Genomic DNA, 27,915 nt, shown 5'->3' with positions numbered 1-27,915 from the left:
GTATAAAGGGAATAACGTGGTGTCCCACTGGCTGTTTGTGTTTACCTGAAGATTAGGATTGAAAGGGCGTTTTGGACGACGCAACGAAGTTTCCTTCGTTGTAAACGCGTATTTTGTTTTTACTTTTATTTTTTTATGTTAAGATTTACAAGGCCAGTGGTATGTAAAGCTCATATGTCACTAATGTTCCAGTCTTCCAAATGGAAAGGGGGCTTCACTTTGGAAACGTGAGCATTTCCCTGGTGCTCCTGTTGTTGTTGAAAACTATCACCGGGTTCGGAACTTCGCAAACTCCGAGCTCCGCCATTGGGAGGGAGCTGCATTCGGCTGCCTGGGGTCCAGCGTCGACCGCGGATGGAGACGGTGCGAGTGTCATGGAGCTGGGCTTCGAGAACTCGGGCGCCCCGGTGATTGCAGCTGACGGAACGGTGGAGGACGACGACAACGGCGCGGCGGGGGAGACCGAAGACTCTTACGGAGAAAACAGCGGAGACGTCCGACCGACGAGGTAACGAAGTGGCATCTTCGGCTAAGACACCCGTTATCGGACACATTCATCGTGCCATTTGACGTCTGCAAAATGTTTATAATCTTATCATTTTCAAGTACTGTAACAAAATGAGACAAAGAACAATAATTCAAGTTTAACTTGAGGTAAATTCAACTTAAAGCCGGGATGGGAAAGTAGTGACGTCATAATTCAGAACACTTTCGTCACTATTTGAGTTTTCTGTTTTTGTTTTTTTGACTCCTGGTGAACTTTCCAAAGTGGAGCTGTCGGTTCTGTTTCTCTGATGAACTGGACAGTGCAGGGCTTTGATTTCAGGCTCTTATTGTCAGATGTTCTGTAAAATAATTTATCATGAATTATAATAGAACAAGTCACATTTAAAGAGGCTTATCTCTGCCTCCCTCTCATCAGATAGGACACTTCTTCTTAGCTGCTGAAGTTGAAAGAAAATGTCTTCTTTTTTTTAATTTTTATCAATTCGGTTGCAGTTAATTGGGAATTTATCAGTAGAATTTAATTTACTGAATATTTAGCAGTAATGGAATCTGATAGAGTAACTCTGCAGCAGAAGGATAAAGATCTTTCACAAGATTTAAACGCTGCTCTGGATCTGTTCGTATTCAGCGACACCAGAAGCAACCCACGTGCTTCTGAGTTTACAGCTGAAATATGACTGCAGACGTTCTTCAGAGGGGAATCCTGCCTGCCTGATTTACTGAACCCCTTTAGTGCAGCTCCTGGCGCAGAGGGAAGCGCATTGACTTTGCCCTCCTTGGTAAACAGTGGCTTTTACGTCCATCTCGGATGTTTCGGCGCAGTGTGTTCTTTGTGATCTTCCTCCTCTCTGTCGTGCAGTTATCTCTTTTTACTAAGTCTTATTACACATTCGTCTGAGCGGAGCGGCTCCTGGAAATCATCTGTAATTCAGTGCATTTGGAGCTCGGCAGGTCCTCCGCTAAATTATTCTGTGTGTAGTATTATAAATGTGCCGTCCGCCTTCCTGCAGAAAGTCAGTCATGAAGATTAAATAATTATTGGAGTCATCTTGAGGTTTTACGAAAACATTCAAACTTACTTTTACCGGATTGAAATGCAGCATATTTTCTCTTTTGATGTTTTTTCTGTCAACTTCTTAAAAGCTTGCAGACAGCCCCCCCCCCCCCCCCCCCCTGAGGCATCCGATTCTGCTCCGTTTATTCTCAATCTCATCAGCTTTTGTTTCGTATTTGTCCGTTGGACGTTTCAGGTCTTCTCTCTGACTTTTGTTTGGGTTTGTTTTTGTTTTTTTTAAATATCCTTAAGTGTATCGTGGAAGTACTAACTGTGCAAATTCCCTAAAAAGATGACGTCAGATCAAGTTTCAGAAGCTACACATCATCACCGTAACAATGACAACGGCCGTGTCGAAGTCGATGCGATACAGGATTAACAACGATGCAGCAAATAGGAAACGGGTGAATCATTCATGAAAAAGTAAAACTCCATCTGTGCATGACATCTCTGCTGAAGTCTGTTATTCTCTTTGTCTCTCGCTCTCGTGTTTACCCTCTCTTTCATCTTCCGGCGCTCTCCTTACCTTCACACTTTACACCTTTGTTTTTTTTAATGTCCCCCCTGGAGTATTTACTCCGCTCCGTGCTCTATTTCCATCCACTCGTCGGGAGAATTGTCAGCGAACTTCAGAAAGGCCGAATTTGTTTTTAATTTTTTTAAAAGGTCATTGTTTCCCTTTTAAATGGGAAGTCTGACAGAACATTTCAGATGACGAGGGAGACAAATGTCTTTAAATAATCAAGCGAGTTCGACAACAATGAAGTCGGTGCTGGTAGGAATCTAATGGCTTGTGCTGATTAAGACGCAAAAGCAATGATGGTGAACTTAGAAGAGGAAAACTGAACACTGTCCGGAGTTAATTAGGTCAGCTTCTTGAAGACGCATCGCCGCTTCCTTCTCTGACCTTTTCCCAGTCCAAGTCCAGGTCAGGCCTTAAAAAGCAGCACCCTTGAATTCTTTGTGTTTCAAAGAGAATAAAACTAAAAGTCTTTCACTTCTGGGTCTGAATCAGATTTTTTAGAGCGGAGCGCTTCAAACAAAGTCTCTTTAAAAGCGGTCTCGTTATTTTTATTGTCTATTTCTCTTGAGTGTCTGTCAGTTTGTTGTTTTTTTTTACTTTCCCGTTCCCTCCTTCTCTGCCCTGCATCCTGTAATCTATTAATATTCTAGGTGTTTGCTTTGATCCAGGCTTCAGGTTGTGATGGGAGCTGCTGAGGGTGGGGGCTGACGGCTGCCTCCATCTACAGGTGACGCCCGGGTGGGTGTTGACGTCTTGCTTTAGCGCCTTCGTACATTCACGATTGAAGCTTTTTGTGTGACTGCGCTGCCAGGTTTGATGCTCCGTCGGGAGGGGGGGCCCATCACCTTAGGGGGTACTTGGAAGTGAGAGCATAGAGGACGGCAGCTCTGTTCGAACCTGCCCCCCCCCCACATACCCTCAGGGCCCTGGAGCAGCAACAGCTCTTCTGGGCCGCCGCGCTTTGCTGCCTGTTTCCCACCAGCCTACTGCTTAGCAACAGCCAATCGGCCAAGCCGGGCAACTTGTTGGCCAATTGAATCTGAGAGACAGGCCAGTGCTCAGAATTTGAGTCGGCCGCATGGGCCTTGCTATAGTAGGGTAAAGGAGGAAGAGGAGAGTGTTTTTTCACCTGATTTTTGGAGAGGTGGACTTCACTTCCATGTTTCTTTTCCTCTTCCTTAGTTTCCGTCGTGTGGTTTCTGTAGCCGGGGAGATGCTGCGGGTTTTATTAATAGAAGCTGCCCCCCCCAAAATAACAGGTCAAGATGACAGGACTCCCGCTGGGAAGTGGGATCATTCCCTTCCTTGAGGAACACCGTGTGTTAGGGAAGGGCTTGCTACTTGTTATGGGATCATAACAAGGACTGAATGCTCAACAGCGCCGGCTTCCAGCGTGATTAGCAGGAGGAGTGGATTTACTGGGTCAGTGGCTATTTCTGTGAGTCGGCCCGGCCCATCCTGCAGCACTGCAGCATGGGTGGGGCAGAGGCAAACAAAAAAAAAAACCCAGCCGCTAGCTGGCTAGCAGGACCACGCTGTCTTGTTTTCACTCTCCTCACTGCTTGGCAACAACAAATCAGATCCTCGGAAGGGAGCTGCAGCGCGGCCAATCGGGCGTCGGGAGTGTGGCGCCATTGAGTTTGGATTTCACCACGTGTGAGAGGATGGAGGAGAGAGAGAGAGAGAGCTTAATGACAACACTTATAAATGGTGTGTGTGTGTGTGTGTGTGTTTTACACACATCTGTCCAGTGTCAGTGATCACCTGTGTGTTTAAGAGGCGCAGGGAAACGAGCGCGTCGACCTCCACGTGACGTTAATGTGGAATTAAGCGCCGTGCTTATTAATGAGGCGTCCTCAGGCAGGTGGATTAGCATTAATCCGGATTTGTCCGTGGTTAATTCATGTCGGCAGGAATACTGGAGCTTCTTTACATGTCCTGAAGTTATGAACGTCGCGCATTGATTTGTGTGATCAGCACCTTTTTAAAGTACACAAAGGCTGTGGAGGCTTTCACCACTAAAGCCTTTAAGGCTTCTGTTATTTCTTCTTCTTCTGCTTTCCTCTGACGCTCTTATCAAAGACCAGTTTGAGTCTCTCTGCCTCATTTCCCCGCAGCTTCACCGGGATCTCTCCCCGAGGCGCTGGGGTGCGGCTGCCCAAGTGCTGCATCCCTAACTTCGCCCCCACGTGCTTCCCATGCTCCCGTATGTTTGTTCTGCGTCTTGCTGACTGCGCGGCGGGCGGGCGGGCGGATGGCGGCAGAGCCCCGCTTGTTGCATGGTTACAGGTAGTTCTGCCTCGCCATTTGCTCGGAGTCTGCGGAGGTGCCCTGGCATTGGCTGAGCGAGCAGAAAACGCACCGCTCCCATTGGATGCTGCGAAACGACGGGCCTGTCGCGATTGGCCCGCTTCTGAGGCTCCCCTCCTTGGCGACTCGGCTCGTGTAAACATCCTGGTTGCTTCTTCGGCTGGAGTGTGTTTACCAGCAGCAATGTGTGCAGACTGACGCCGGGCCGGGCGTCTCCGAGGAGCGGGGAGTCTGCTGAGGATAATTGGCTCCCTGCTCCTCCCTGCTCCTTCCTGCTCCTCTGCTCCTGTTCTCCTGGTGTTGTTTGCCACCGCCCTGTCGTGACACTTTGACAGCGTTACAGGCAAGGAGTCGCCGACGGCCCTCAGGCCCCCAACGTCTTCTTCACTGCCTGCATCCCTCGCATCAGCATCATCAGCATCATCGGCGGCCGCCCCAGGCTTCATGTTATCCCTTTGGTGACGAGCGTCCGTGTCTTTGGGGCTTCGACGCCGAAAATAAAATCACCCGCAGCTCCAAGTCAAACACGGATGTTTGTTTCGTCTGCCTTAATGGTTTTGTTCACTTCAGTTCAGTTTATCGGCCCGAACCCGAACCCATGAATCCCCGCCACCGCCACCCCCTCCCTACATCCATAAACACCCCCCCCCCCTCCCTTTCCTTCACAAAAGCCTTTGATCTCCTGCCTCCGAATGAAATTCTCCCGTATCTCTCACGCACTCTGAAGTTGAACTCGATGCTCTCGGTGACTTCGTCCTCACTTTTCTACATTCCCAGCATGAGTTGGAGGAGGTGGGGGCCGCTGGCGAGGAGGCCGCCGAAGCTCGCATCCTCTCAGAGAGCCCACTGCTTAGCAACAACCAATCAGCCGAACATTTTTTGGCAGCCTCGCAGCCAATGGCGAGGGCGACGGCGAGCTTTGGCGCTCGGTTTTCATTGGCGGCTGAATAGAAAGGCACGTTTTTCTTAGCGCTCGACGCTCCGGCGCTGCTGCAGCTGCTGATAATGCTAAGAGGAGATGTGGAGAGATGATCCTGGCTTTGATGGGGCTGAAAGACACATGGCTCATTACAGTTAAGCGATCCTATTTGCATTTTTATGCAGACGCCCAGCAACATGAGAGAAACTTTCCACTCCCTGAATCAATCCATTTTTTTTTACTTGTCCTAAAGCTTTAACATCCTGGAGCACCCCCACCCCTCTGCTTCATGGCAGAGGGGTGATCAATAGATGAAATCAATGAGGCATTATAGAGACTTGATCGAGATTTAGCTCGCTCTGAATGATGGATGTCCGCTTGGACGGCTGTCAGCGGGTAAATAAAGTCGACGACTGATGACGAGTCAGCATCTATTTCCTCTGTTTTATTTATTTATTTCCAAGAACTGTCATACTGTCTCTCCTCCCCCCAGCGACGGCTGTCTTTTTGCCCTCAAGAGGGACACTTAATAGCCCATATGCCCAAGTGGCCAGCGGGTAGGGTGGGGCCCCCAGCTGTGTGCGGCTGCGAGGCTTGTGTGTTTAACCGAGCCCGACTGTTTAAATAAAGCTGCCGTTCAATTGATGTCTCCTCTGGACGGACACAAATCAATACTGAAGACGAGCTCGTGTTGGAGAGCAATGCGGCAGAACTCTGGAGCCACCGGGCCGAGGGTGGGGCTGGACATCCCGAGCATTTAAGAAATATTAGTCATTTGGGGAATTAAAACTTCACCTTTGATGAAATGTAAAAATCAATCTTAAAAAAACAACCAAAAAACCAAATTTCAGGTGAAGCGCACCGGTGCTGTGAGAAATCATTAGCCCATACATCATGTCAGGAAAGGCACTTCCACCCCCTGCTTCTTGCCCCTCCCACCCCCTTATTTTTAGCTGCCCACTGTGTCTCTGCCAACAAAGCTTCTGAATGAAATATAGCCAATATGATAAAAGCTGCAATCAGCACTTAAATATTTGTTCCTTTAGTTGCCCGGAAACCGATTTTTAAATGATTTGAGGTCAAATTTGCCAATTTAGGAAATCCAGAAATGTGACGTGAGGTTTTTACATGAAAATGAGTTTCATTTTTAGGACAAAAGTGGACTTTTATCGTTTGGAGGACGTTTGGAGGAGGTGGAGGCGCTGAGGTCTTTCTGGTCTGTCCACAGGTCTCTCGTCATCATCAGTACCCTGGACGGGAGGATTTCGGCTCTGGATCCCCACAACCAGGGCAGGAAGCAGTGGGACCTGGATGTCGGCTCAGGGTGCCTGCTGTCCTCCAGCCTTAGCAAACCCGAGGTAGACCGGCAGTTCTGCTGCTTTTAATCTCAATGTTCAGAGTCCAGATTCTTTGGGTTCAGGGGAAACCAATGTGTGTGAGACAAAGGTTTGATTCCACATGAAGAAACGGAGGATGGAAATTCAACCGAAGCCACACAGACGGGTTCAGCGACTGTTCAAAATGTCCATTTCCTTTGTGTCGGCGCGCCAGGATGAGGGTAAAGACGCTCATCCGAGACGTTAAACAAACCCCGTCCCTCTTCCTTTCTTCCTGCAGACACCGGTGATTGAACCCGGCGCACTTTGAACAGACAAACAAGGCTTTGCTGTTGGTTGCATGCTTATACTCCATGCAGACACGCTACACCCCCCCTATATCTGAACGTAGCTGTAGCCTGCAGGATGAGCCTCTTTGTTGGCTGTGTGTTGCTTCACACACGCAGGCCCTCGTCTGCTCATGTACACAGAAGCTTAAACCGCCCACGCGCTGAAAGTGAAATGTGGCCCGGAGCGAGACCAGAGCGCCGCGCTCCCAGAAACATACGAGAGGCGTGTGCGTGTTTTGCTTTGATGCGTACTCGCTTGGTGTCTGCGAGGAGATTTGCCCATGGGGGGGGGCAGAAGCCTGTGATGCTAATGGGGGTCTGGGGTTTGTTTAATGTCGGTCTCGTGGTGCTGATGAGGCGCTTTGCACCGAGGGAACTCCGACTCTGTCATATCAATGCATTTATGCTATTAGATTTGTATAATAGCGACTCTGGTTTTTTTGGCCGCGCCTTCCTCCGCTGTGATTGGCTGGATAGGTTAAAAACAAAAGTGGCAGATCTTTCACGCAGAGTTCTTTCCAGATCCTCGTTCGCTTCCAGGTTCCTCCCTGCAGAATACTGTCCCTGATGTATTCAGAGCCTCCTCAGTGATGAAGCGCTCCTGGAGAACCTGCCATTCAGCCCCAGAAGTTGTAAATGAAGTCGATTTAAATTATGCCTCTTGATCTCACGTGGTTTTGAATTTCTGTGTTTGAGATTTAAAGAATTCTCTGTTTTTATTCTTCCCCCTCAGAGGTTTGACCGAGTTCTCCTTTAGGTTCCTCAAAGAACCCGTCGTGTTTCTCCAGCAGCGCTTCTCCGCTGACCTTGAATATAAATGAGCTTCATACGGAGATTTCGCTGCGGTCGGAAGAAACCTCGGTTGCGGTGAGAATAACGAGATTCTCGCCTCCGACTCGTTAACGTGTCGCTTTAGCAAACTTGAGAAAGTTTCCAGCAATTTCTAAAAAACATTATCCAGATGTGAAATAAAAGTGTATAAAGATAACGGAGTCAAACTTTGGTCATCGCCTTAGATCCAGCGTCAGCACGGTTCCACTTCACTATAAAGACATCCGGACACGTGTGTGTGTGTGTGTGTGTGTGTGTGTGTGTGTGTTCACTTGTTGGTTTTCATTTGACTGACGGAGCGGATCGTGGCGAGACGCCTGACATAACTGTGATGTCATTTGTAATGATCTCCAGTGTGTGTGTCCATTATGTAAGTGTAGCCTCGCCCTCTCTGCCCTCAACAACCTGGGATGCCTTGATGTTGGTGCCCCCCCCCCCCGACCCACCCTAATGCCTCCAGAGCGCTTAGCAATGGTTTCATTGGCTCTCCTCTGGTCCCTGAGACAACAGTCTGCTCAGTGATTAGAGACTGGGGGGGCCTGCCGCTGTGCCATTGGCTGGCCTCGACATGCCGAGGAGGAATCAGCCAGTCACCTGCTGTGTGTGTGTGTGTGTGTGTGCGCGTGCGCGTGCGTGTGTGTGTCTTTCCCCCCCTCTTCTTCTGTTGGAATGAGGGACAGCAGAGACACAAACAGCTCTGTCTGCAGAAAAAGAAGCCATCACTTCAAAAAGCCAGCAGTCGATCGGGGTGTGTGTGTGCGTGTGTGTGTGCGTGGAGTCGGTGGCTACATGCAGAAAGTCAGTGCCAACATAGAATGAGTCATACTGGTGGGGGTGGGGTTAAAGGAATGGAGAAGTGACGGGGGTGGGGGGGTGATCAGGGAGATGAGGTAATGCCACAGACCAGAGATGATGTCATCACTGAACAGACAATAAGCACATGCGCACACACACACACACACCGGCGTGCACGTCCACCGCGTGCGATGCGAATGAACGTGTGAACAAGGAGAGAATTTGATTGATCATCACACGACGACCGCCAATGGATCACCGCGCCGTGAGTAATGTGACGGCCGATGATTCTTCCAGCGTCGCCATGGAAATGACAAAGGCCGGACCGGCAATATTTAGTCAGAAAGTCGATCTTTCTTCCGGCTGCTCAGATTTCATTGCAGTAATGCTGTAAAAATAAACAAAAACATGTAAGTGAATCTGTAATTGTAATATTCAAATTTCAATACAAACATAACAGAAGATTGTTTCAAAGACAAAAAGGTGTTTTTAATGAACGGCGCTCTTTTGTGATAATTTCATTCAATTCATCAGAGGAAGCCTTTGATTTTCTAAAGGGGGGGGGGGTAGAACTAATTACCACCATACTCGGAAATATAGAGCCTTTCCTCTAACATTTTTTCTTTCTCTAATGCGGTCTGATTAACCTCATTCTGATTGGTAGAGCAGCACAATTAAAATGGACTGATTCTATCAATAGCAGGTTTGATCTATACCGGAAGGAATTTCCCTTCTCTAAACCCCACATCTCCCCCCCGAGGTTAGCATCAGAGCTACATTTAGCCGATGCAAACCCTGTGATCCGGTTACAAGCATCGCTGCGTGAACAAATCAATCAATCTCATTGATCGTCTGCCTCTTTCATGCATTCATGTCTTTATTTGACTACATTTAATTATACTGGATTTGACGATAGCCATTAGCGGAGACAGACTAACATCCTGATTGTAAAATACAGAAACAGAATATTTTCAACAAAAAAAGTAAAAATTCCCTGTGATCCCTAAAAAAAACTTTTGTCAAATATTTCCAATGGAGTTTGATTATTTTACAGTTAGCAATAACTTAATTGTCTTGAGCTTTTCATATCGGCGGACCTGCTGACTGTGCGGCCTCTAAACTGTCGGGTCTTCCATCTGGATTACTTGTTGTAATCATTTACTGCAATGTAATAAAAGTGATAAATGTATGAACTGCAGTGGAAGATTGATAAATCGTTGGCCGAGCAGGTAACATAAGTCCAGTGAGGCTGATTGACCCCCCCCCTCTAAAAAGATGACATCACCTCAGCTCCTGGCTCTGCTCTCTCGTCAATCATTCAACCAAACACTTTTACCTCCAGGCGTTTATTTATTCCAACGCAGCACGATGATGTCAGTCTGGCAGGACGGAGAACCCGATCCAGAACCCATCCCTCCACGAACAAGATAAGAACCCGTTTGTCCTGAGTGAGTTTCAAACACTTTATCCCTGTAGGTGTTTGGCAACAAGATGGTCATCCCCTCGCTGGACGGTGCCTTGTTTCAGTGGAACCGGGACAGGGAGAGCATGGAGGCGGTGCCTTTCAGCGTGGAGTCCCTGCTGGAGTCGTCCTACCGAATCGGGGAGGACACGGTCCTGGTCGGGGGCAAATCCCTCACTACCTACGGGCTGGGGGCTTACAGCGGCAAGGTAAGTGAAATCCCTTCGGTTGCAGCTTGTCGTGTTTTTATTCTTTTGATTAAAGTGATGTTTCCCCATCGGTGCCGTTTGTCTCAGATTCAGTACATCTGCTCCAGCGTGGGCTGCAGGCGCTGGGGGGAAGAAAAGCAGGAGGCCGAAGACATGCTCCTGCTGCAGAGGACTCAGAAGACCGTTCGAGCCATCCGGCCCCGGTCGGGGATGGAGAAGTGCGTTTCATTTATTGCTCCATCGATCTGTGCACGTCAGTCGGGTTGAGCCTGTATCTTGCGAGGTGTTTCAGAAATGTCACAATCATCTGATTGATTTTCTGTCAGTGATGTTTGAATGAAGTCGGGAAACATTTCCGCCACCAGGAGTACGTTTATGGACATTCTAGTTCTGTGGACCCGTGTTGAATAAAGTTTTAGATGAAGCAAAGACTTATTCTGATTATCAATTCTAAAATTCCCGACTTGTTTCTCCTCGTCCTTGGTATTAGGTGGAACTTCAGCGTTGGACACTTTGAGCTAAAGCTCCTTCCCGAGATGCAGTCTGGAATGAACTTCCTTGAGGGAGAAGTTGTAAATGGCGAAGCCTCGAAGGACAGGCTGCGCGTCATTGTCGACGAAGACGTCGAGCAAACGGAGGACCAGCAAAACCAGAACCACAACTTGGACCTCATCATCAAAGTGTCTGTACCCGACTGGAAGGTCATGGCCTTCAGTACCGAGCCTGGTGGACACCTGGTGTGGGAACGTCAGGTGGGACATGAGCAAACAAATCCTAAAATAAAGTCACCTTAATCAGTAATATCATTTTTTTTTCAGCGCTGAATTCAGAAGGACGGTTCTTCTCGGCTTCACTCAGATGGGCTCATTTTGTTCCACCTGTGTTGTGTAGTTCTGCACCCCCATTGCTTCAGCTTGGCTGGTGGGCGGGGGCAAGGTCACACCAATCACCCTATTCGATGACAACGCCTACCGCGACCAGGCGGAAGCTGAGGAGGAGGAGGAGGACGACACTTCAAAGAAGGCCAGAGGAGCTGCGGAGTCCAGCATTTACCTCGGTAGATCCGTTACAGTCAGATCCCTGATGTTTCATTGAGTATATTCTGTTTGGATCGGGGGGTTCTGGTGGAAGCTACTGCACGGCTAACTCCTTTTCCTTCCTCTCAGGGATGTTCCAGGGACAGCTCTACCTCCAGTCCTCTGTGAGGATCACTGAAAAGTTCCCTTCCAAAGCCATCACATCGGAAAAGGAAATAATTCCACTTCCCACTGTCAAATGGAAGCCTCTGATACGTAAGCCAGCGCCCTCTTAGCATTATGTACCATTACTGCAATTAATGTGCACGAGAAACCCCGGGCCACGCCCACCAGGGTATATTGATCGCTCCTGCCCTGGTACAGATTCCCCGTCTCGGACACCGGCCCTGGTCGGCTCAGACGAATTTGACAAATGTCTGAACAACGACAAGTTCTCCCATGAAGAATACAGCAACGGGCCGCTGTCCGTCCTCCAGTATCCATACGGTAACAAGGCAGCAGTAAACTACTATGGACTTCTGGGGGGGGGTGACAAAACGACCCGGCACCTGATTTATGTCCCCCCCCCCCCCCCTCCTCCGTAGACAACGGCTACTACTTCCACTACAGCAAGCATTACAGGGAGAAGCGGGACGGCGCCGTCAGCCTGACGAAGGGGAATGGGGCTGGAGGGGAGCGCCGCAGGAAGAAGGACCCCGTGCTGCTGCTGCCCTGGTGGAAAGAGATGATCGGCACCATCATCTTCTGCATCGCCGCCACCACCTACATCGTACGCAAGTTCTTCCACCCGCCGGCCCCCGTGGCCTATGTGAGGGTAAGCACAGAGACACGGCAAAGAAATGAGTTCCTGGTTCACGTGCAAAGAGTTTAAAGTAATGTCCCTCCCTCTGTCCCTCGAAGCAACGCAAAGAGTCGGAGACGCAGTGCCAGACGGACTCCAAGTTTGACCCCGAGGTCGTGGAATCCAAAGAGCCGGTTGCCACGGAGAGCCGGTCCAGTGAATATGTGTCCAGGTACTTCATTCATTTGTGGCTTAAGACTCGAGCCTCAGACGACGACATGAACTCTTTAAACGTGGCCGTGTCTCTGTGGTCTTTTCTTTTTGTTCTCTCCTTTTGATTTGCTAAGCCGAGGACGACCCTCCACTCCTCCTTCAGATTGTTCTCCTCGCACTTGAAAGTCACACGCTTGTCTCACTCTTTCAAGGTGTAGCTCCAGATTTGGCACTGTTACCATGGTGACCACTGGTCTTCCAGTCTGCCTTGATAGGACAAGGCAGCGATGGGAGATGTGAGCGGTCGAAGTGCGTGATTGGATAACTCTGCTGTTTGCCCTCAAATGTAAATGACCTTGCCCCCCCCCCCCTTGCAGCATCTGCCAGAGAGTCGGGGTGTCACTTTACATCACTGTCAGCACATTGTGGCAGAAGTTTTATTTTATGATGGTGGCCATCCCAAATATGATCCGTGGCCATGATGCATGGCTGCCGCTGACCTCCGGCCGTCTAACACGCTTGTCACGCGCAGCTTCCTCTCAGCGAGCGCTTTGGCCAATCGCCTTTGCATAATGCCAACCGAAGCGCCTTCTCTCCAGGTACCTGACTGACTTTGAGCCGGTGCAGTGCCTCGGCCGCGGGGGCTTCGGCGTTGTGTTTGAAGCCCGCAACAAAGTGGATGACTGCAACTACGCCATCAAGAGGATTCGATTGCCAAACAGGTAGCGCCTCCCGTTGGTCACGCCTCACGCTTTTGGCTCTAGCAAGTCGTACCTCCCTCGAGATCTGCATGCAAACCGTGACGCCGCTGTCTTTGCAGAGAGCTGGCCCGGGAGAAGGTGATGCGGGAGGTGAAAGCCCTGGCTAAACTGGAGCACCAGGGGATAATCCGTTATTTCAACGCCTGGCAGGAGAGCCCCCCCGAGGGCTGGCAGGAGGAGATGGACCAGAGGTGGCTGAAAGACGCCAGGTGAGCCGCCGCTTTTAAAACCACCGTCGTGTGCGGATTGGCGTGCTTCGGTTGATACGTTACTCACGTTGGCAACCGTGTTGCCTCACGGGAGAAATGAAGACGCATGAATAGTTTATAGCCTCCAGATGTCACCGGTTCTCCTCCCCGCCTTTCTCTCTTCCAGTACCACTGACTGGCCTTTGAGCTTCCACGACCACATGGAGGTGCTGTCAGTCAAAGTTCCAGTGTCCTGCTCCGTGTCCCGTCCCTCTGAGCCCGGGGGGGGACCTTTGGAGTCCTCCGTCAATGCCCGATCGCTCCTCTCCAGCAGCACCGGCGGTCCGGTAGGCTTTGATGTCGACCTGTCCTTTCATCCGCTGCTGGGCCACGACAGCCTGATGTCCGAGCGGGACAGCCAGGCCGACCCCGACGCCTCGGACACACCCCACTCCTTCGAGCTCTGCTCTCCTCGTGGCCCCGGCGACTGCACCTCCTCCTCCTTCGACATCGTCTTCGAAGACTCGGGCTGCGACCGGGATGCCGAAGCAGACACGGACTCTGCTTCTGGCGTGGTCAGCGTGGGCTCGAGAAGAGAGAAGGACAACTCCTCTTCCTCTCACAGCAGACGGCAGGAGCCCGTCTCTACCTCCTCTTCCTCTCCCCCTCGGCCAACCTCTCTGAGCCTGGCACTACCCGCAATTCCCCCAACCCAGCGAGTCCTGCCGTCGCCCAAGGTCTACCTCTACATCCAGATGCAGCTTTGTCGGAAAGAGAACCTGAAGGACTGGATGGCTCAGCGCTGCCACCCGGAGCAGAGGGAGCACAACCAGTGTCTGGACATCTTCCTCCAGATCGCAGAGGCCGTCGACTTCCTGCACAGCAAGGGTCTGATGCACAGGGACCTCAAGGTGAGCACACACACACACACACACACACACTAATAGTAGCTCTGCTACATAGTTTAATGTGCCCTGTCCCCATTGGTCCCTCAGCCCTCCAACATCTTCTTCACAATGGACGACGTGGTGAAGGTGGGCGACTTCGGTCTGGTCACGGCCATGGACCAGGAGGAGGATGAGGAGGCACCGAGCGCCCTGACGCCCGCCCCGCTCCTCACCCGGCACACCGGCCAGGTCGGCACGAAGCTGTACATGAGCCCCGAACAGGTGAGGAGACGCAGGGCAACTATTAGACTCCTAAACGTCGACAGTAAGTCATTTACACCTCCCCGTCTGTCCCGACAGCTGTCCGGAAACTCCTACTCCCACAAAGTGGACATCTACTCCTTGGGTCTGATCCTGTTTGAGCTGCTGTATCCCTTCAGGACCCAGATGGAGAGAGTGAGGGTGAGTCGACAAGCGCAAAGATGGCGATACAGAAATAAATTGCTCCACAGTTTAGCTTTTCAAGCCGCCGCGCTCGCTGTCGTTAAAGTCAAAGACGAGAGGCGTCGCGAACAAAGCAAAAACCGTAAAAGGGAGGCTGGGAGCGAATAAATATTCCTCAGACAAGAGCAGAAATGTGCGAGTGTGTTTTCAGACTCAATTTGTTTTAATGAATATTTACACAACCTGCATTATTAAGGAATGCAATTCAATTTTATAAATTTTTTATTGAACAATTTTAATAGAGGCAGTATATCTGTCAATCCAGTCTTTTGTTCGGCGGATTATTCTACTGTTTCTATTTAAAAACTTTGTGATTATTGATCGATCAGCATCGCTACCTTTTGAAACTTAGTCTTTGCCTTTGTTTAGGCAGTTTTACTGTTAGTTCAGTCTCTTTAATTAACAAAGGGTCTCAGCCAATAGCAGGGCTCCGTTCACAGGTGTTTACCTCCTCCCTTCCAGACCCTGACGGAGGTGAGAGCGCTTCGCTTCCCGGAAGTCTTCTCCAAAAATAACGTTCAGGAGGTGAGTGGCCCGCTGCTCCCACCTAGAGGCCGTTAAGCCAAGCTACACCCTTAGAATGCGTTTATATCTATTTAACATTTTACTGGAGGTCATTACAATTTGTTTTCATATAAATATTTGTCTTTATATGTCAGATCCACCCTTTATTGTTTCAGCTGCGCAAACATCCTCGTTTGGATTGTACAAAAGGCGCTTTATTAATACGAGACTATTAATCGTCACCAGTCAAACCATCTGAACTCATCCAGTTAGGAGGTGTAGGCTGATTTATTATATATATATATACATATGTATAAGAAAACATTTTTATAAATCTCATCCGTGTATCCGCTGACTCATCATGACTTGTAAGGAAATGTAAATCAATAAAGATCCATGTTTTCAGACAAACGGCTAAATATGTAGTTTTAGTGCCTGCATGGGCTGGTTACGCTACCTTATTTACCAGTTTAGTTTGTAATGAGATTAACATAATTCCATAGCATAATCTCCGATTTCCCCCCTTGCCCTGTCATCCCAGTATCCCGCTTTACTAGCTGTTTGGTGTTCTATTTTAAACTCTCTCTCGCTCTGTATTGGCGTGTTTTTACTGCTGCTGGCGTGAGAATCCCTGCAGCCGCCTGACACTCTGATGTGTTTTCTCTGCGCGTAGCTCAGCATGGTGCACAGCATGCTGTCCTGGAGCCCCGGCGAGCGTCCCGAAGTGGCCGAGATCATCGGAACGCCGCTCCTCCAGGAGCTGCAGCTGGAGATGCCTTTCCGACAGGCCATGAGGCAGCGCTCCCGCACCTACAGCGCCTCCTCCATGGGCCGCCCCTCGCGCCAGTCGACGTCTACCTGAAGTCCCTTTGACGCAATATCAACCCGACCCCACGCGCCCCCCCAGTTTTATTCACGCCTCGAAGCTACAGCTGTTCCATGATGTTCTCGACCACACTGGGATCAATCGCCGCCTGCAGATGACTCTGCTCCGAGGACCAGATGAGAGGGATTTAGGGAGTAGATGAAGAGACCAAACTGATTTTGGACTGTGATCGCCCTAAACAACAACCTCTGACCTGGTGCTCTGAGCTAATGCTCGACCTCTAGGAGCTATTGTTTTGGTCTGCTTTGATCCCCCATCTGATCACAACACGCTGCTTGCTCCATACATGGAGCCAGTGTTCCCTCATCCATATTACACCTCAGGTATCAGAACCAAGAGGACACTCCGAAGGGGCCTTTGATAGCCTCCTACCTACTGGTGACCAGTATTGATCACTGGTATGAGCACTAACCGGTGTATGCCTGATTTGGGAGACCAAAAAACAGTTGGTTTTTTTTTTAGTCCGGTGATGCGTGGCATTGAGGAACGTTTACGACTCCAGTTAAGATGATTTGCCTTTACAAAGGGGCCTGAAGGCCGCCTCTGAATGAATGCCGGGCTTCCGGTTCCTGTCTTTTATAATTCTTTTTGCATGAAAGAGTGAGCATCGGTTTGTTATCTCAAAGCCAGTACTTGTGAATGTAAACGTCCCTCATGACTCCGAGGTGCTCGATTGCTTCCAGCTTCTCCTCTTTGTACAGACGGTGAAGGTGAAGTCCATATCAACCGTTTTCTTTACTCCAGATGCGTTCGATCTCACCTGTACATACTGTAAGGCCACATTTCTTGTAAATGACTTTTTTTTTTCTCCCACTGTAAGATATTGTGACATACTTTTAGGGGAGGGGACGATGAAGAGAAGGATGTCTGCCATTAACGGATGGCTGAATGTTACATGGCGTGACCTCCAGAGATGGATGATGGTGGTCAGCTCGTCTTGCTGTTTGAAATTATTTCCAGTGTTTGTTTTAATTCGGGTACCGTGTGGAACGTGGCTTATGCTCTGCTTTGAGCATCAGAAAGGAACCCGCAAGACCAGAGTGCCATTTGCGAGTCAGTTAAGTGTACTTTTTTCTTGAACCGATAGGCCGAGTCTCAGTTGTCGACGCCAGTCCAGCTGGTGTTTCCCGTGAAGCAGCAAAAGCAGGAATTCTGAGGTCTGCAGCTTTCCTATGATGCAAAAAAGAAGTGATGCCCTCTGTTTTTCATGGGAAGTCGGACCTGTTTTGTGGTCATGTGATCTACATAAGCATTGTTTTATGTAAAATAAAAAACGCAGTGGCCAGTCACATGACCTGTTTATAGCGACTCACACACAAACTGCTAATTGTAATGTGCTTTCAATGATTGTACTTTTTTCTAAGGATCTCCTGCAGTTTTCTGCTGATTCTGCAGGGCTTTTGATTCCTGTGTAAAGTCTCTGTGTGTCCAACGCGGGAAGTCAAACTGATGTCCGTCCGCCCATGCATCATTCCCACCACAATGGAGGTGGGGAGTGTTGTTCCGTCATCATGTGTCCTTTACATTAGGACAAAATGAAAAGTCACGCCTTCTATCTTAAATTTCATGTAAATCATTAGTGGGTGATCTGTGCAGTGGAGACTCGATGGTGGGAAGAACAAACCTGTTGTAAATATCTCCCCCAGGTTGAAACTGTTCACAGTGGTAAAAGCATCACCGGCAAAAAATCTGTTGGAGGCTGCGTGGTTTTTTTCCTCGTCCCTCAAATGAAAACGTGTCCTCGTGCACAAAATTCACGTCTCCATGTTGAAATGTAAATATGTCTTTCTTTTTATTTATGGTTTGATGATGCGATCAATCCTTTTTTGGGTTGTTATTACGAATGTGCTTCATGCCATGGAGCGCGTGGGAATATGATGACTTCTTCCAAGTCTAAATTTAATAAACTGTTCTATACTGTTGGTACAGTTTTGAGTTTTGTGTCCTTGTTGCGAGGTCGTGTCTTTCTCACGTTCACCAGTGGATCACAGTTAGGGAAAACATTGAACTTAATAATAATGATAAAGAAATATAGGGCCATAAAGACATGAAAAACAATCAGAAAAAACAGAAGCTAAATTAGAGATTAAAATGAGCTACTAAGATAATAAAATATTAAGCTTATACGCTACTAAACTAGTTCCTGAAGGGGCGGGGTTGGTTTTCGCGGTAAAGTTTAAAGCCCATGCGGAGGGCTCCTCCCCCCCGTTTGCGCATATCCGCTGCCACAACGTCACTTCCGGATGTCAATATGCGGCTTGGTGCGGCGCTGGGAAACGGAACCACGGGAAAGATGTAAGCCAGCGAACAGCAGCCCGAACGAACACACCGAGCAAGCCTCCCCGGGGGACGCGCTACGTCCGGTCCGGTAAACGGAGCCGCACCGACGGGCCGCTCGTCTATTCGCTACCCCAGGAGCGGCGGGTCTTCTTGCCACCCAGCAGCCATCTTTTGTGAGAGAATGTACGGGACGGCTCGGCGGGCCTGCTCGGGCTCCGGCCGGAGCCTGCTGCTGCTCACGACCGCCTTCCTGCTGTCGGTCGTCGGCGTCCTGTCGGGGATGCCCGGCCTCACCGAGGCGAAGGAGTGCGACAAACCGTGCGTGAACGGGCAGTGCATCGCGGCCACGGGAAGCTGCGTGTGCTTCCCCGGCTGGGTCGGGGACCAATGCCAGCACTGCGGCGGGAGATTCAGGTACGGAGGAGAGAAGCCTTAAGGACCGTGTCGGTTAATGTTCGGTCATTGACAGCGTAGATTGTTGTTCGAGAGGTGGCGGTGTGCCCGTCTTTTTTTTGAAGAAGAACGGAGGGTAGCGCAGGTGCAGGTTCAGTCCAAAACGAGCGTTTGCAGGCGCCCCGAGGAGCTTCCGTTTCCTCCAGAAGTCCTGAACTGGATTTGGTAAAACGCTTCTGAGCTGAGGCCTGAAGAGAACCGAAGACATGACATTTCCGTTTGACACTGATGACGATTCCGAGGTCATTCTGGAAGGTTTTTATAAGGAACCCATCGGACTGTTGTTTTCACGGGCAATGACAGGCTGACCTGGAGGGCTGACTGGTTTTTTGATGTCTGATTTTTAGCTCAACAATATCAGATATTTGCACACAATCCTGCTGAAAGTTTCCTCCTGAGCCTTCTAGGAAAAGCGACGTGAGTTTGTGTTCATGAGTGAAATCGTCCTGGAACACTTGGCGAAGGTTCCGGAGTTGTTGCGAGCCGGAACCCCCCCCCCCCCCCCCAGGTTCGTCCCTCTTTGTCAGACGGCAGCTAAAAGGCCTTTCTCAGGAGATCTTTATTTAAAATGTGATGTTCCCCCGTCTCGCTGCCTCACCTCGGCGAGAGGTTTTCTCTTTCTCTTTCTGTGCTGTCGAGCATCGGAGCCCGGCCTCCTCCTCTTCCTCTTCCTCCTCGGCAGAAGACCGGTAGTTTGACCCCAAGCGTTCCCTCGTACGGCAGGTCACTGACTTCACTCGCCACTTTAATGTTCAGCCCAGACTTCAGAGTTCCGTCCTGGCAGTAGAGCCTTCTGCTCCGTCATCCCAGATTCCTGAATCTGGGATGTTGTTTTGTTTTGTTCCTTCAAAGGGACGACAGATTTTTCGTTTTGTGTTCTGAGGCTGTGTTTAGCATACAGACAATGCCGCCATACAACGCTGGTTCAGCACGGGTAACGGCGGCGTTCTGAGGGAGACTCGTGCCAAGATGGACTCTGATCAAGCGATGAAGGCCAAAATCAACAGGAAGAAGGGGGGGAGGGACAAACAAACAGGAGTCTGATTTCATTGTAGTTTTTAGATTTAGTTTTTCTCATTTGAGGATACTTGTCTTCTGCGTCTTCGTCTCTATGCAAAGCCATTTTTGAAACGCTCAAAATGTTAAATCCAGGACCGGGTTAGGATGAAACCGCATCTTGTCTGTCTCCGGATGCGTCCTGTCCTGGGAGGGACTTTGGTTTTTGGTGTTCTCGGTTTGGCCGCCGGCTGCTTAGCGGTGCCTTTGTTCCAGTCTCTTGTGCAGTTTTTATATTCGCACGAGTTCTTCCTGTCTGAAAGCTGACCTTGCTTGACTACAGACGAGCAGCCAGCCGGCTGCACCGATGCCGACGTACAGAAATGTCCTGAGTGCAGGAAGTGAATGGATTTACATTGATACTCCACAGAAACTGTGACGTAAAAAGCGTGTAGCTCGTCTACGATGCAGGATGTTTGAGGAAATGACTTTAGCGGGCAGCAGAACTACATCGTAGGCTTATTAGCATGTTTTGGACATGGATAATAACTTTATATTATCTTACGACGTCTTTCACAAGGGAGGAGCACATTTGAATTGTTTTGTTACGCCATCACGTTTTCCCAGCCTCAACCCATCCCTCTGGATGAGTCTTTTAAAAAATAAAAATTAACAACCTTTAGGTAATAGAATTTCTGCTAACATGCACAAAAATTCATCAAATTAAAGTCCACCACTCTATAATGAGTTATAGCATTACTGTAAAAGTGTAATTCCCCTCTTTGTTTTGAATGAAAAACTCTGATCAGATGGTCTTTTTGGAAAACCCCCTCGCTCCTCTGCACCTCCTTCTCCTGCTCCTGTCTGGGCACGCTCCGGGACGCTGAGCAGGCCTGCCTTTTGAATCGCTGCACGGCTCGGCTTGGAGCATCACGTACAGACGGCGTGCTGGAGCCTCTCGTCCTCTGAGGACGCTCTGTTATTCTGAAAGCTGGGAGACCTGACGTCCCCGTGGACGTTTGCTGTATCGACACTGAGAGACACTTGCTGTGGAAACAGTGAGTCATGTTCAGCAAAAGTCCTCGCCCAAAAGTTCACTTCCCAAATGCAAATCTGACTTTGCTCCCATATGGACTCGTAATGTTGCACTGTAATGGTGTCGTGCAATCTCAAACAGCCGTGGCCTTGGACTTTGAGCCGCCCAGCCCACAGCGATGGCTGCAGGCGTGCGGAACAACAAGCCAAAGCACACCCGTTGCCTGGGTGCAGGATGCACAGCAGGGAGCTCCGCGGGACTTCTGGGTGTAATCCTGTGACATCACTTTCTCACAGGCGACAGTGGAAGAATAGTTGGTGCTTCTTTTGATTTATACGTTGTGCCATCAAGCTGGAGTTGATTGGACAGCGGCCGAGGCCGGGCGTCCTACTGCACCGTTAGAGCGTTTGTGGATGAACTCGAGTGTTTACCTGCCGTCTCTGTGCTGCTGATTGGCTGTTGCGTAGCGGCACGTGGTGTTTTTCTCCGGCGTTGCTGCAGTACACTAGAAATGATGACTTATTTTGCAGCTTTAGTTAATTATAGGTGTCACTATGATGGTGCACTAAACTGGAAACAGCTTTGTTTTTCTCTTCAAGCTGTTGTCCAATCGTTGAATGCATTTTCTTGCAGCTGTTAAATCTTAAGCTGAGAAAAAGTGGATTTTAAATTTGTCCGGTGATGAAATTAGTTCTTTCAGAGGCAAGCCGATCAACAGTTGTCCCAGGATTGTGTTTTGGTAGGACCTTCCGAGGTCTCTCTTGTCGGTTTCTCATCATGCTAGTTCTCTTGCTCCAGACTTTCATTTCTTATATTTGACTTTAGAAGTCCGCTTTGTTTTTGACGTCTAGGCTGGAGACACAGACCGGTACAGACTCGCCAAAAGACTGAGCTTCGCTGGGGTTGCGGTAGATTCAGGCGTGTCATCTGTACTTTGCTTGTGTTCAGGATAAAACCTCTTCTCTTCTCACCTTGGAAGTCTTTTCTCTCTTCTTCCTCTCTTTCAGGTTGACGGGTTCCTCCGGCTTCCTGACCGACGGTCCTGGAAACTACAAGTACAAGACAAAGTGTACCTGGCTGATCGAGGGGCAGTAAGTGCATCTAGCGCCTGAGGGTGGGGAATTGCCTTTGCAACGATGACGCTTTAATTATCCTGTCTTAACCGACACGAGCCTTGATTCATTCAGAAATAAGTAAATAAATCCATGCAAATGAATGGAACTATGTCATTGGCTGATACGGGCTTTCCGACATTTTGTAAATACATTTACGGTTTCATTTGTAATTATATTTACCTTATTCCATCTCGCTTTTTCTTTCCAGAGCAGGACTGTTCAGTATTTCCTCATGACACTTTCTGCACAAAAACCGACTACTGATGTGATGCCTTTTGCTATTTCGGGAACTTTTTTCATTTGCATTACTTTTGTTTCCATGGTTACGAGTTGAACTCAATATTTCATGTGTTGAAATATCTACAAAGCCTGAGGTTCATCCAGCCGCCAGAATTTACAGTATTCCAGCATCCAGCAGGTGATGGATGAAGACGAATGAGGATGAGGAGTGGAATTAAATACTCCCTCCATATTGTCATAGTCGGCATAACGGTGCTGAGCAGGATCGATTCTGAGTGATGAGTCGTCACTTCTTTTGCCGTCGGTTCATTTGAACAATTTAACTCTATGAGCATTTACATTTCTAACTTCTGGCCTTTTGATCTCTGGATGGGTTCGTCCAATCAGAGGGCTGGCGTGCCGTCCAGGTTGTTTCTTATTAAATTGTAATAGTGCGTTGATAATCCGCCTGGAGACCCGGGCCGGTTCCTTAGTGCTCTGAAACCTGCATCAACATGACTTTAAAGAGCCTCCGTACGCCCCAGGTCAAAGGTCAAAGTGTGCTCAAGCATCTGAAGGGACTTTCAGCCGTTGTGATCTTTAATTTGCCGGTCATGTCTTCTTTTTTAATCGGACCTGGGGGGCGGCCGCCATTCCTCAGTTTATTTATTAAGGGAGGGAGGGAAAGTCTCTCGTGGGTCATGAAATCTGGAGCTAAATGTGAGTGTTCTATACTTCCTGGACATCTTGTTCCCTCGTTTGTGTTCCTCCCTTCTTTCTTTAATGACCTTATTTCATGACGACATCCTGATTTAGGGAAGCGGATAAAAAAAATTCATTTGATGCTTTAGAAATACTCATTTATTGATTCAGGTGTTTAAAATTTTGCCCACACATTTTTAAGATGATTCAAAAACAACTTTATTGCCTTTTAGTTTAGTCTGAGAACACCAGGTTGAATATCACATATTTTCATTGATTAATCTGGTTAGAAGGTTTCTGCCTCGTCGCTTTGTTAATTTATTTTCTTAGAATCCCATTTATTCTGCACTTCTTGTGAATGAGTGTTTCGTTTTGGCATCAGCCTTCCTCAACAGGGCGGGTCTTATCCTGTTTCTCACACACACGCCAAAATTAGAGGAGACTGGTCGAGTGACTCTGACCCGAGTCGAGGTCAAAATATGCAATCTGCCCCCTAATCAGTGAGACTGGCGGGACACGCTGCGTCCACGAGGGCTAACTTTTAATTCTGCTGCGCTTTGGTTTTGCAAAAAAATGAACGACCCATCAAAGATTCTGTTTGTCTTCTTCGTGTTCTCCAGGCCCAACTCCGTGCTCCGACTGCGCTTCAACCACTTTGCCACCGAATGCAGCTGGGACCACCTTTACGTGTACGACGGAGACTCCATCTACGCCCCCCTCCTCGCTGCGTTCAGGTCCGACCGCCTGGGGAAATCACTGGATTCATCCAACGTGTTGCCTCCCTCCGGGTGTAAACGTCTCTTAAGCTTCACCCGTGTTCTTCCTGCAGTGGTCTGATTGTTCCCGAGCGCTACGGAAACGAGACGGTTCCCGAGGTGGCGTCTCAGTCCAGCTACGCGCTGCTGCACTTCTTCAGCGACGCCGCCTACAACCTGACCGGCTTCAACATTTCCTACAGGTGAGAGAAGCCCGATGGCGGTTCTGGTTGCGTCATTAAACCGGCGTCCACCGGCGTTTTAACCCGGTGACAAATGTAGTTGCCGCTTTGTAGCTATTTATTTTCACTCTGCTTTTTCACGAATCAATAAGGAAAATGACCGCAGACCCGTAAATAGAGAGGTTGACATGGCGACGGGCGACGGCGTCTCCCATAATATCAGAATTGAATCCACCTTTCAGTGCGAGACGCCGCAGCCACAAATAGATTCAGCTCAGACACCGTTTGTTTTCTGTGACTCATAAAAGGAAAAGTATTCCAAAAAAGCATCGGGGAGTCTGTCATTCCCGAAATATCAGCCAAGGACACAAGGATTTCTGTGTTTTTCTGTCACCATAGCGACGGGCTTAGAGCCGAGACATCAAACCGTCAGGCTGTCGGAGGACGGCGGCAGCACTTTGTCTCGACTGTCTCGCTCCGAAATGTCCCGAACTTCAGGAGAGAAAATCGTCTCGACTTGTTTATTCTTGTTATAAAACAACACGAGGGACACGTTCGCGTCTTGGAGACGTTTTAGTTCTAATCCCATGGAGCCGTGAGCGTCATTTAAAAGCAGGTGTGAGCTAACAGAAAAGCTAAAAGCACAGGAGGAAGGAGCGTTCGGGGCCTCGGCGGTCCCGGCCTCGGCTTCGGATCGTGCGTGTTTTCCATCTGTTCTGGCTCTACGTCTGCCGGTTACCTCAGCCTCAACAGATGGCCCCCCCGAGAGGAATGACAAGTGCTGAGGGCGTGCCCGCGACTGCTTGATGAGGGAGGACGCCGCCGCTAACGACGCCGCTCGCTACCTGAAAGGGGAAATGTTGCATATTTTATCCTGAAGGCCGGAGACTCCTGAGACACAAAAGCAGATGGAGCGCCGTCTCAAAAGGAGTTCCTGATGTTTTATTCAGCGTCTGTCTATCGGGCGTGATCTCAAACCTTTCCCCCCCCCCCGCAGGGTGAACACGTGTCCCAACAACTGCTCCGGCCAGGGCGAGTGCCGTTCAGGGAACGCCAGCGGCACGGTGTACTGCGAGTGCGACGACAACTGGAAGGGACAAGCGTGTGACGTTCCCGCCTGCCCGGACGAGTGCGGCGACCCCGACAGAGGCCGCTGCCAGGGCAAGACCTGCGTCTGCAGGACCGGATGGCAAGGTTGGCATGGCTACCGCCATCGGTGTCTCGTGGGCTGCGACGGTTTGAACGGCTATGAAGTCATCAGGTTGGCGTCATTTGCTCCCCACCAGGCGCCCCCCGTGACTTGAATAACCCCCATCCATCACAGGGATGAATGGAACACTGGCTTCGGCCCAGGAGTCGGATAAATCATCATCCAGCTGCAGAGAGCCGCAGAATTATTAACGCAGGATCTGCACGCCTGCTCGCTGACGCTTTCGTCCCGCGTCTGATGAAAGGAGCGTTGGAAACCTCGGCGGCCCCCGTCCTTGACTTCGGATGGTGTGTGTGTGTGTGTGTGTGTGTTTAGTAAGATTCAGTATTCCTGTGAGGTTAATAAAGAAACGAGGGAGCCACGTTCCCGCCGCGCCGCCTGCTTAGAAACATCTGATGTTGCTGTTGGATACGGCTCGAATAATGAGGCGGTTGTAAAAAGGCCTGATGACCCGGCGTCCTGCAGCGTAACGACCCAACCCCCCCCCCCATTAGGTAGGAAGGAATGAGTTCCATCCGGTGCTGAGGCGACTCCCAGGAAGCACGCTTTATGGCGTTCAGGTCAGCTTGTATTTTACGTCCGGCTGAATGAACATTTCACAGCGTCGGAGCAGCTTCCTCATATTTTCTGACCCGTCACTCGGGCCATCCTTTTTTCGAGTCGGACCGTGGGGGCGAGTCTTTAACCGCTGTGTCAGGTCTTAAACGGCCCCCGCCGCGCCGGTCTGCACAGGCGGAGACAATGGCTTAATTTCTCTGCAGTTATAGCAGCGGCTCGGTGAGTTCGCAATCTAATTACCCAAAGTGAGGGAGTGGAGAAACAGACTGGCGTTTTCTTTCGCCTTTATTACCTTGTCATGGCGCGTTAGCCGAGGAATGGCTCACTTAGAGCGCTCGGTGCTGCCAGCTTCCACAATGAACTCATTTTGTGCAGCAGCCAGTGCAGGAGCAGAGACAGATGCCCGTTTAGTCAAGGCTGGCTTCAGCCTCGCATTTAATCTCCGTTTCACAGATGCGTAGTCTTCGGCAAATTACTTCTTTAATGGAGGATAAAGCAGTTGTTTGTTTTATTTCTGGAAATGCCAGCAAGGTGAAAAGGTAATTTGTTATTTTAGCCCTTACTGTAGTCAGATTTAAGTTTATAAGCCAGCTGGGATTTTTTAGTTTCATTGTTTTTGCAACCACAGGTTAAAATGACCTTGATTGTAACAATGAAATTCAACGCTTCCTTTCCTGCCGCACGGCCTTTCCTGGATTTGTTAGAGAAGGATCAGTGCACGTTAACATCCTGCCTCTGATGTGGATTACGCTGGTCGGATGAGGAGGGGCCGTGTTCCAGAACTGTCTTTCATCGGGTGGGATGGACTGAGCGTGGATGAAACGCTTGCGGTGATACGACCAGACGTTGCTTCTATTTGTGGCTTGGCTGCCGTTAGAACTCCAGAACTTTTCCCATCATTCAGAAGTGATTCCGGCCAGCGCTGCCATTATTGTTCTTGACCCGGAGCAGCCTCACCCCTATGTGGAGCGGGGGGTGTTCCGCTTCCCTCTCTGAAGTTTTAGTTGTTATGGATTTTCAAACCTTAAATAGGACGTCTGCAGAAGTCCATGTTTTTTCTTCTTCTCTTCTTCAATGCCTATGTCATCAGCTTCCTCGAGAGTCCTGACTCAGCCGGTTTCCTTCACTCTTCAGGTCCAGACTGCTCCGTTCCAGTTCCTGCCAACTCCTCCTTCTGGGGCAGGGAGGAGTCCGCCCAGGTGGGCCTGGCCAGGGCTTCCCACAAGGCCGTGGTGGACCACGGCATCATGTGGGTTGTCGGAGGCTACGTGTTCAACGCCTCCGACTATCACACTGTCAAAGCGTAAGTGCTCTCTCCCGTGAATGTTCTTGTGAAACATTATGTTTAATGAAAAATTCAGATGTTTTTACCTCTAATGGCGGCTACTGATTCTTGCGCGGTGAGGAGAAAGCCTCGGGGCGTCTGACGTCGGCCCAGCTCTGCTCAGACATGAGGAAGACATTACTAACATGGAATTACAGGATTTGCTGATGCTCCTCATCCTGAACTCCACCCATGAAGGTCTCACTTATTAGCCTCCGGCCTTCTTGTGTTTGCCACCTCAGCATGGTTGGATTGGACAATAGGAGCTGCTACAGTATCTTACCAACATCATAAAAGACAGAAGTCGACTTGTTTTTTTCCTCATCTTGTCACATTCAAGCAATGCAGAGTTTCCAAAAAGAATTAGACATGCACAGAGGGAGACGGAACGGAACTCTCCATCTCACGGCGATCTCTCTCTGCTTTTTTATCTGCAGGTATAACCTCAGTAGCAAGAGCTGGCTGACCCTCGAACCCTCCGTCAACACTGTCACACCTCGGTATGGCCACTCGCTGGCGCTGCATGAGGTACGTGGAAGGTGGTGGAAAGATCTACCATTTTGATGTACTGCAGTAAAACGGCGAAGCCGTAGCTTCCTAGTCGGAAATGCTGGCGTGAGCCGGCGCCGGAATGATAAATGAGCGCTCGGAGGATAACGGGAAGAACGGGTGCGTGGCTCACCAAACGGCTAACGTGCCGCTTCAGGCCCTGGAGCGCACAACGCTTTGTAAAAGCGCTAAAGATGGAGCCACTCCTTGTGGCATCACCGTCCACCGTTTGTCTCCCTGTTTTCTAGGGGAAGATCTACATGTATGGCGGTAAAATTGACTCCACGGGGAACGTATCCAGCGAGCTGTGGATTTTCCACATTCAGAACCAGACCTGGGTCCTCCTGAGCCCTCGGGCCAAGGATCAGTACGCCGTGGTGGGACACTCAGCCCACGTTGTTCCTCCCCTTAAGGAGGGGGACAGTCCGATCATGCTGGTTCTGTTTGGACACTGTCCTCTCTACGGTTACATCAACAAGGTGCAGGAGTACAACATCGG

General features: G+C 49.6%; 2 protein-coding genes across 2 annotated transcripts in view; both read left to right on the top strand.

The window, feature by feature from the left end:
- The first annotated feature begins 200 nt into the window (after positions 1–200).
- On the top strand, positions 201–16,013 carry eif2ak3 (eukaryotic translation initiation factor 2-alpha kinase 3). Its single transcript, XM_068751933.1, has 17 exons — positions 201–508; positions 6,542–6,671; positions 10,082–10,276; positions 10,364–10,494; positions 10,767–11,028; positions 11,168–11,333; positions 11,443–11,568; positions 11,677–11,799; positions 11,898–12,127; positions 12,214–12,326; positions 12,907–13,029; positions 13,128–13,277; positions 13,444–14,167; positions 14,252–14,425; positions 14,504–14,605; positions 15,110–15,172; positions 15,825–16,013. The coding sequence occupies exons 1-17, from the start codon at positions 201–203 to the stop codon at positions 16,011–16,013; spliced, it is 3,309 nt and encodes a 1,102-aa protein (XP_068608034.1).
- A 2,485-nt stretch (positions 16,014–18,498) lies between these two features.
- Positions 18,499–27,915, top strand: part of atrn (attractin) — a 47,666-nt gene continuing 38,249 nt past the window's right edge. Inside the window, exons 1-8 of the mRNA XM_068751559.1 lie at positions 18,499–18,731; positions 21,810–21,893; positions 23,459–23,572; positions 23,668–23,796; positions 24,773–24,969; positions 26,678–26,846; positions 27,305–27,395; positions 27,665–27,914. Coding sequence (XP_068607660.1) covers positions 18,499–18,731; positions 21,810–21,893; positions 23,459–23,572; positions 23,668–23,796; positions 24,773–24,969; positions 26,678–26,846; positions 27,305–27,395; positions 27,665–27,914 — 1,267 coding nt within the window. The remainder of the gene's footprint in view (positions 18,732–21,809; positions 21,894–23,458; positions 23,573–23,667; positions 23,797–24,772; positions 24,970–26,677; positions 26,847–27,304; positions 27,396–27,664; position 27,915) is intronic.

Source organism: Brachionichthys hirsutus, chromosome 18, assembly GCF_040956055.1.
Source record: "Brachionichthys hirsutus isolate HB-005 chromosome 18, CSIRO-AGI_Bhir_v1, whole genome shotgun sequence".
Classification (NCBI taxonomy): Eukaryota; Metazoa; Chordata; class Actinopteri; order Lophiiformes; family Brachionichthyidae; genus Brachionichthys; species Brachionichthys hirsutus.
Note: the sequence above shows the minus strand (reverse complement) of the source record. Positions and strands in the feature narration are given on the sequence as shown.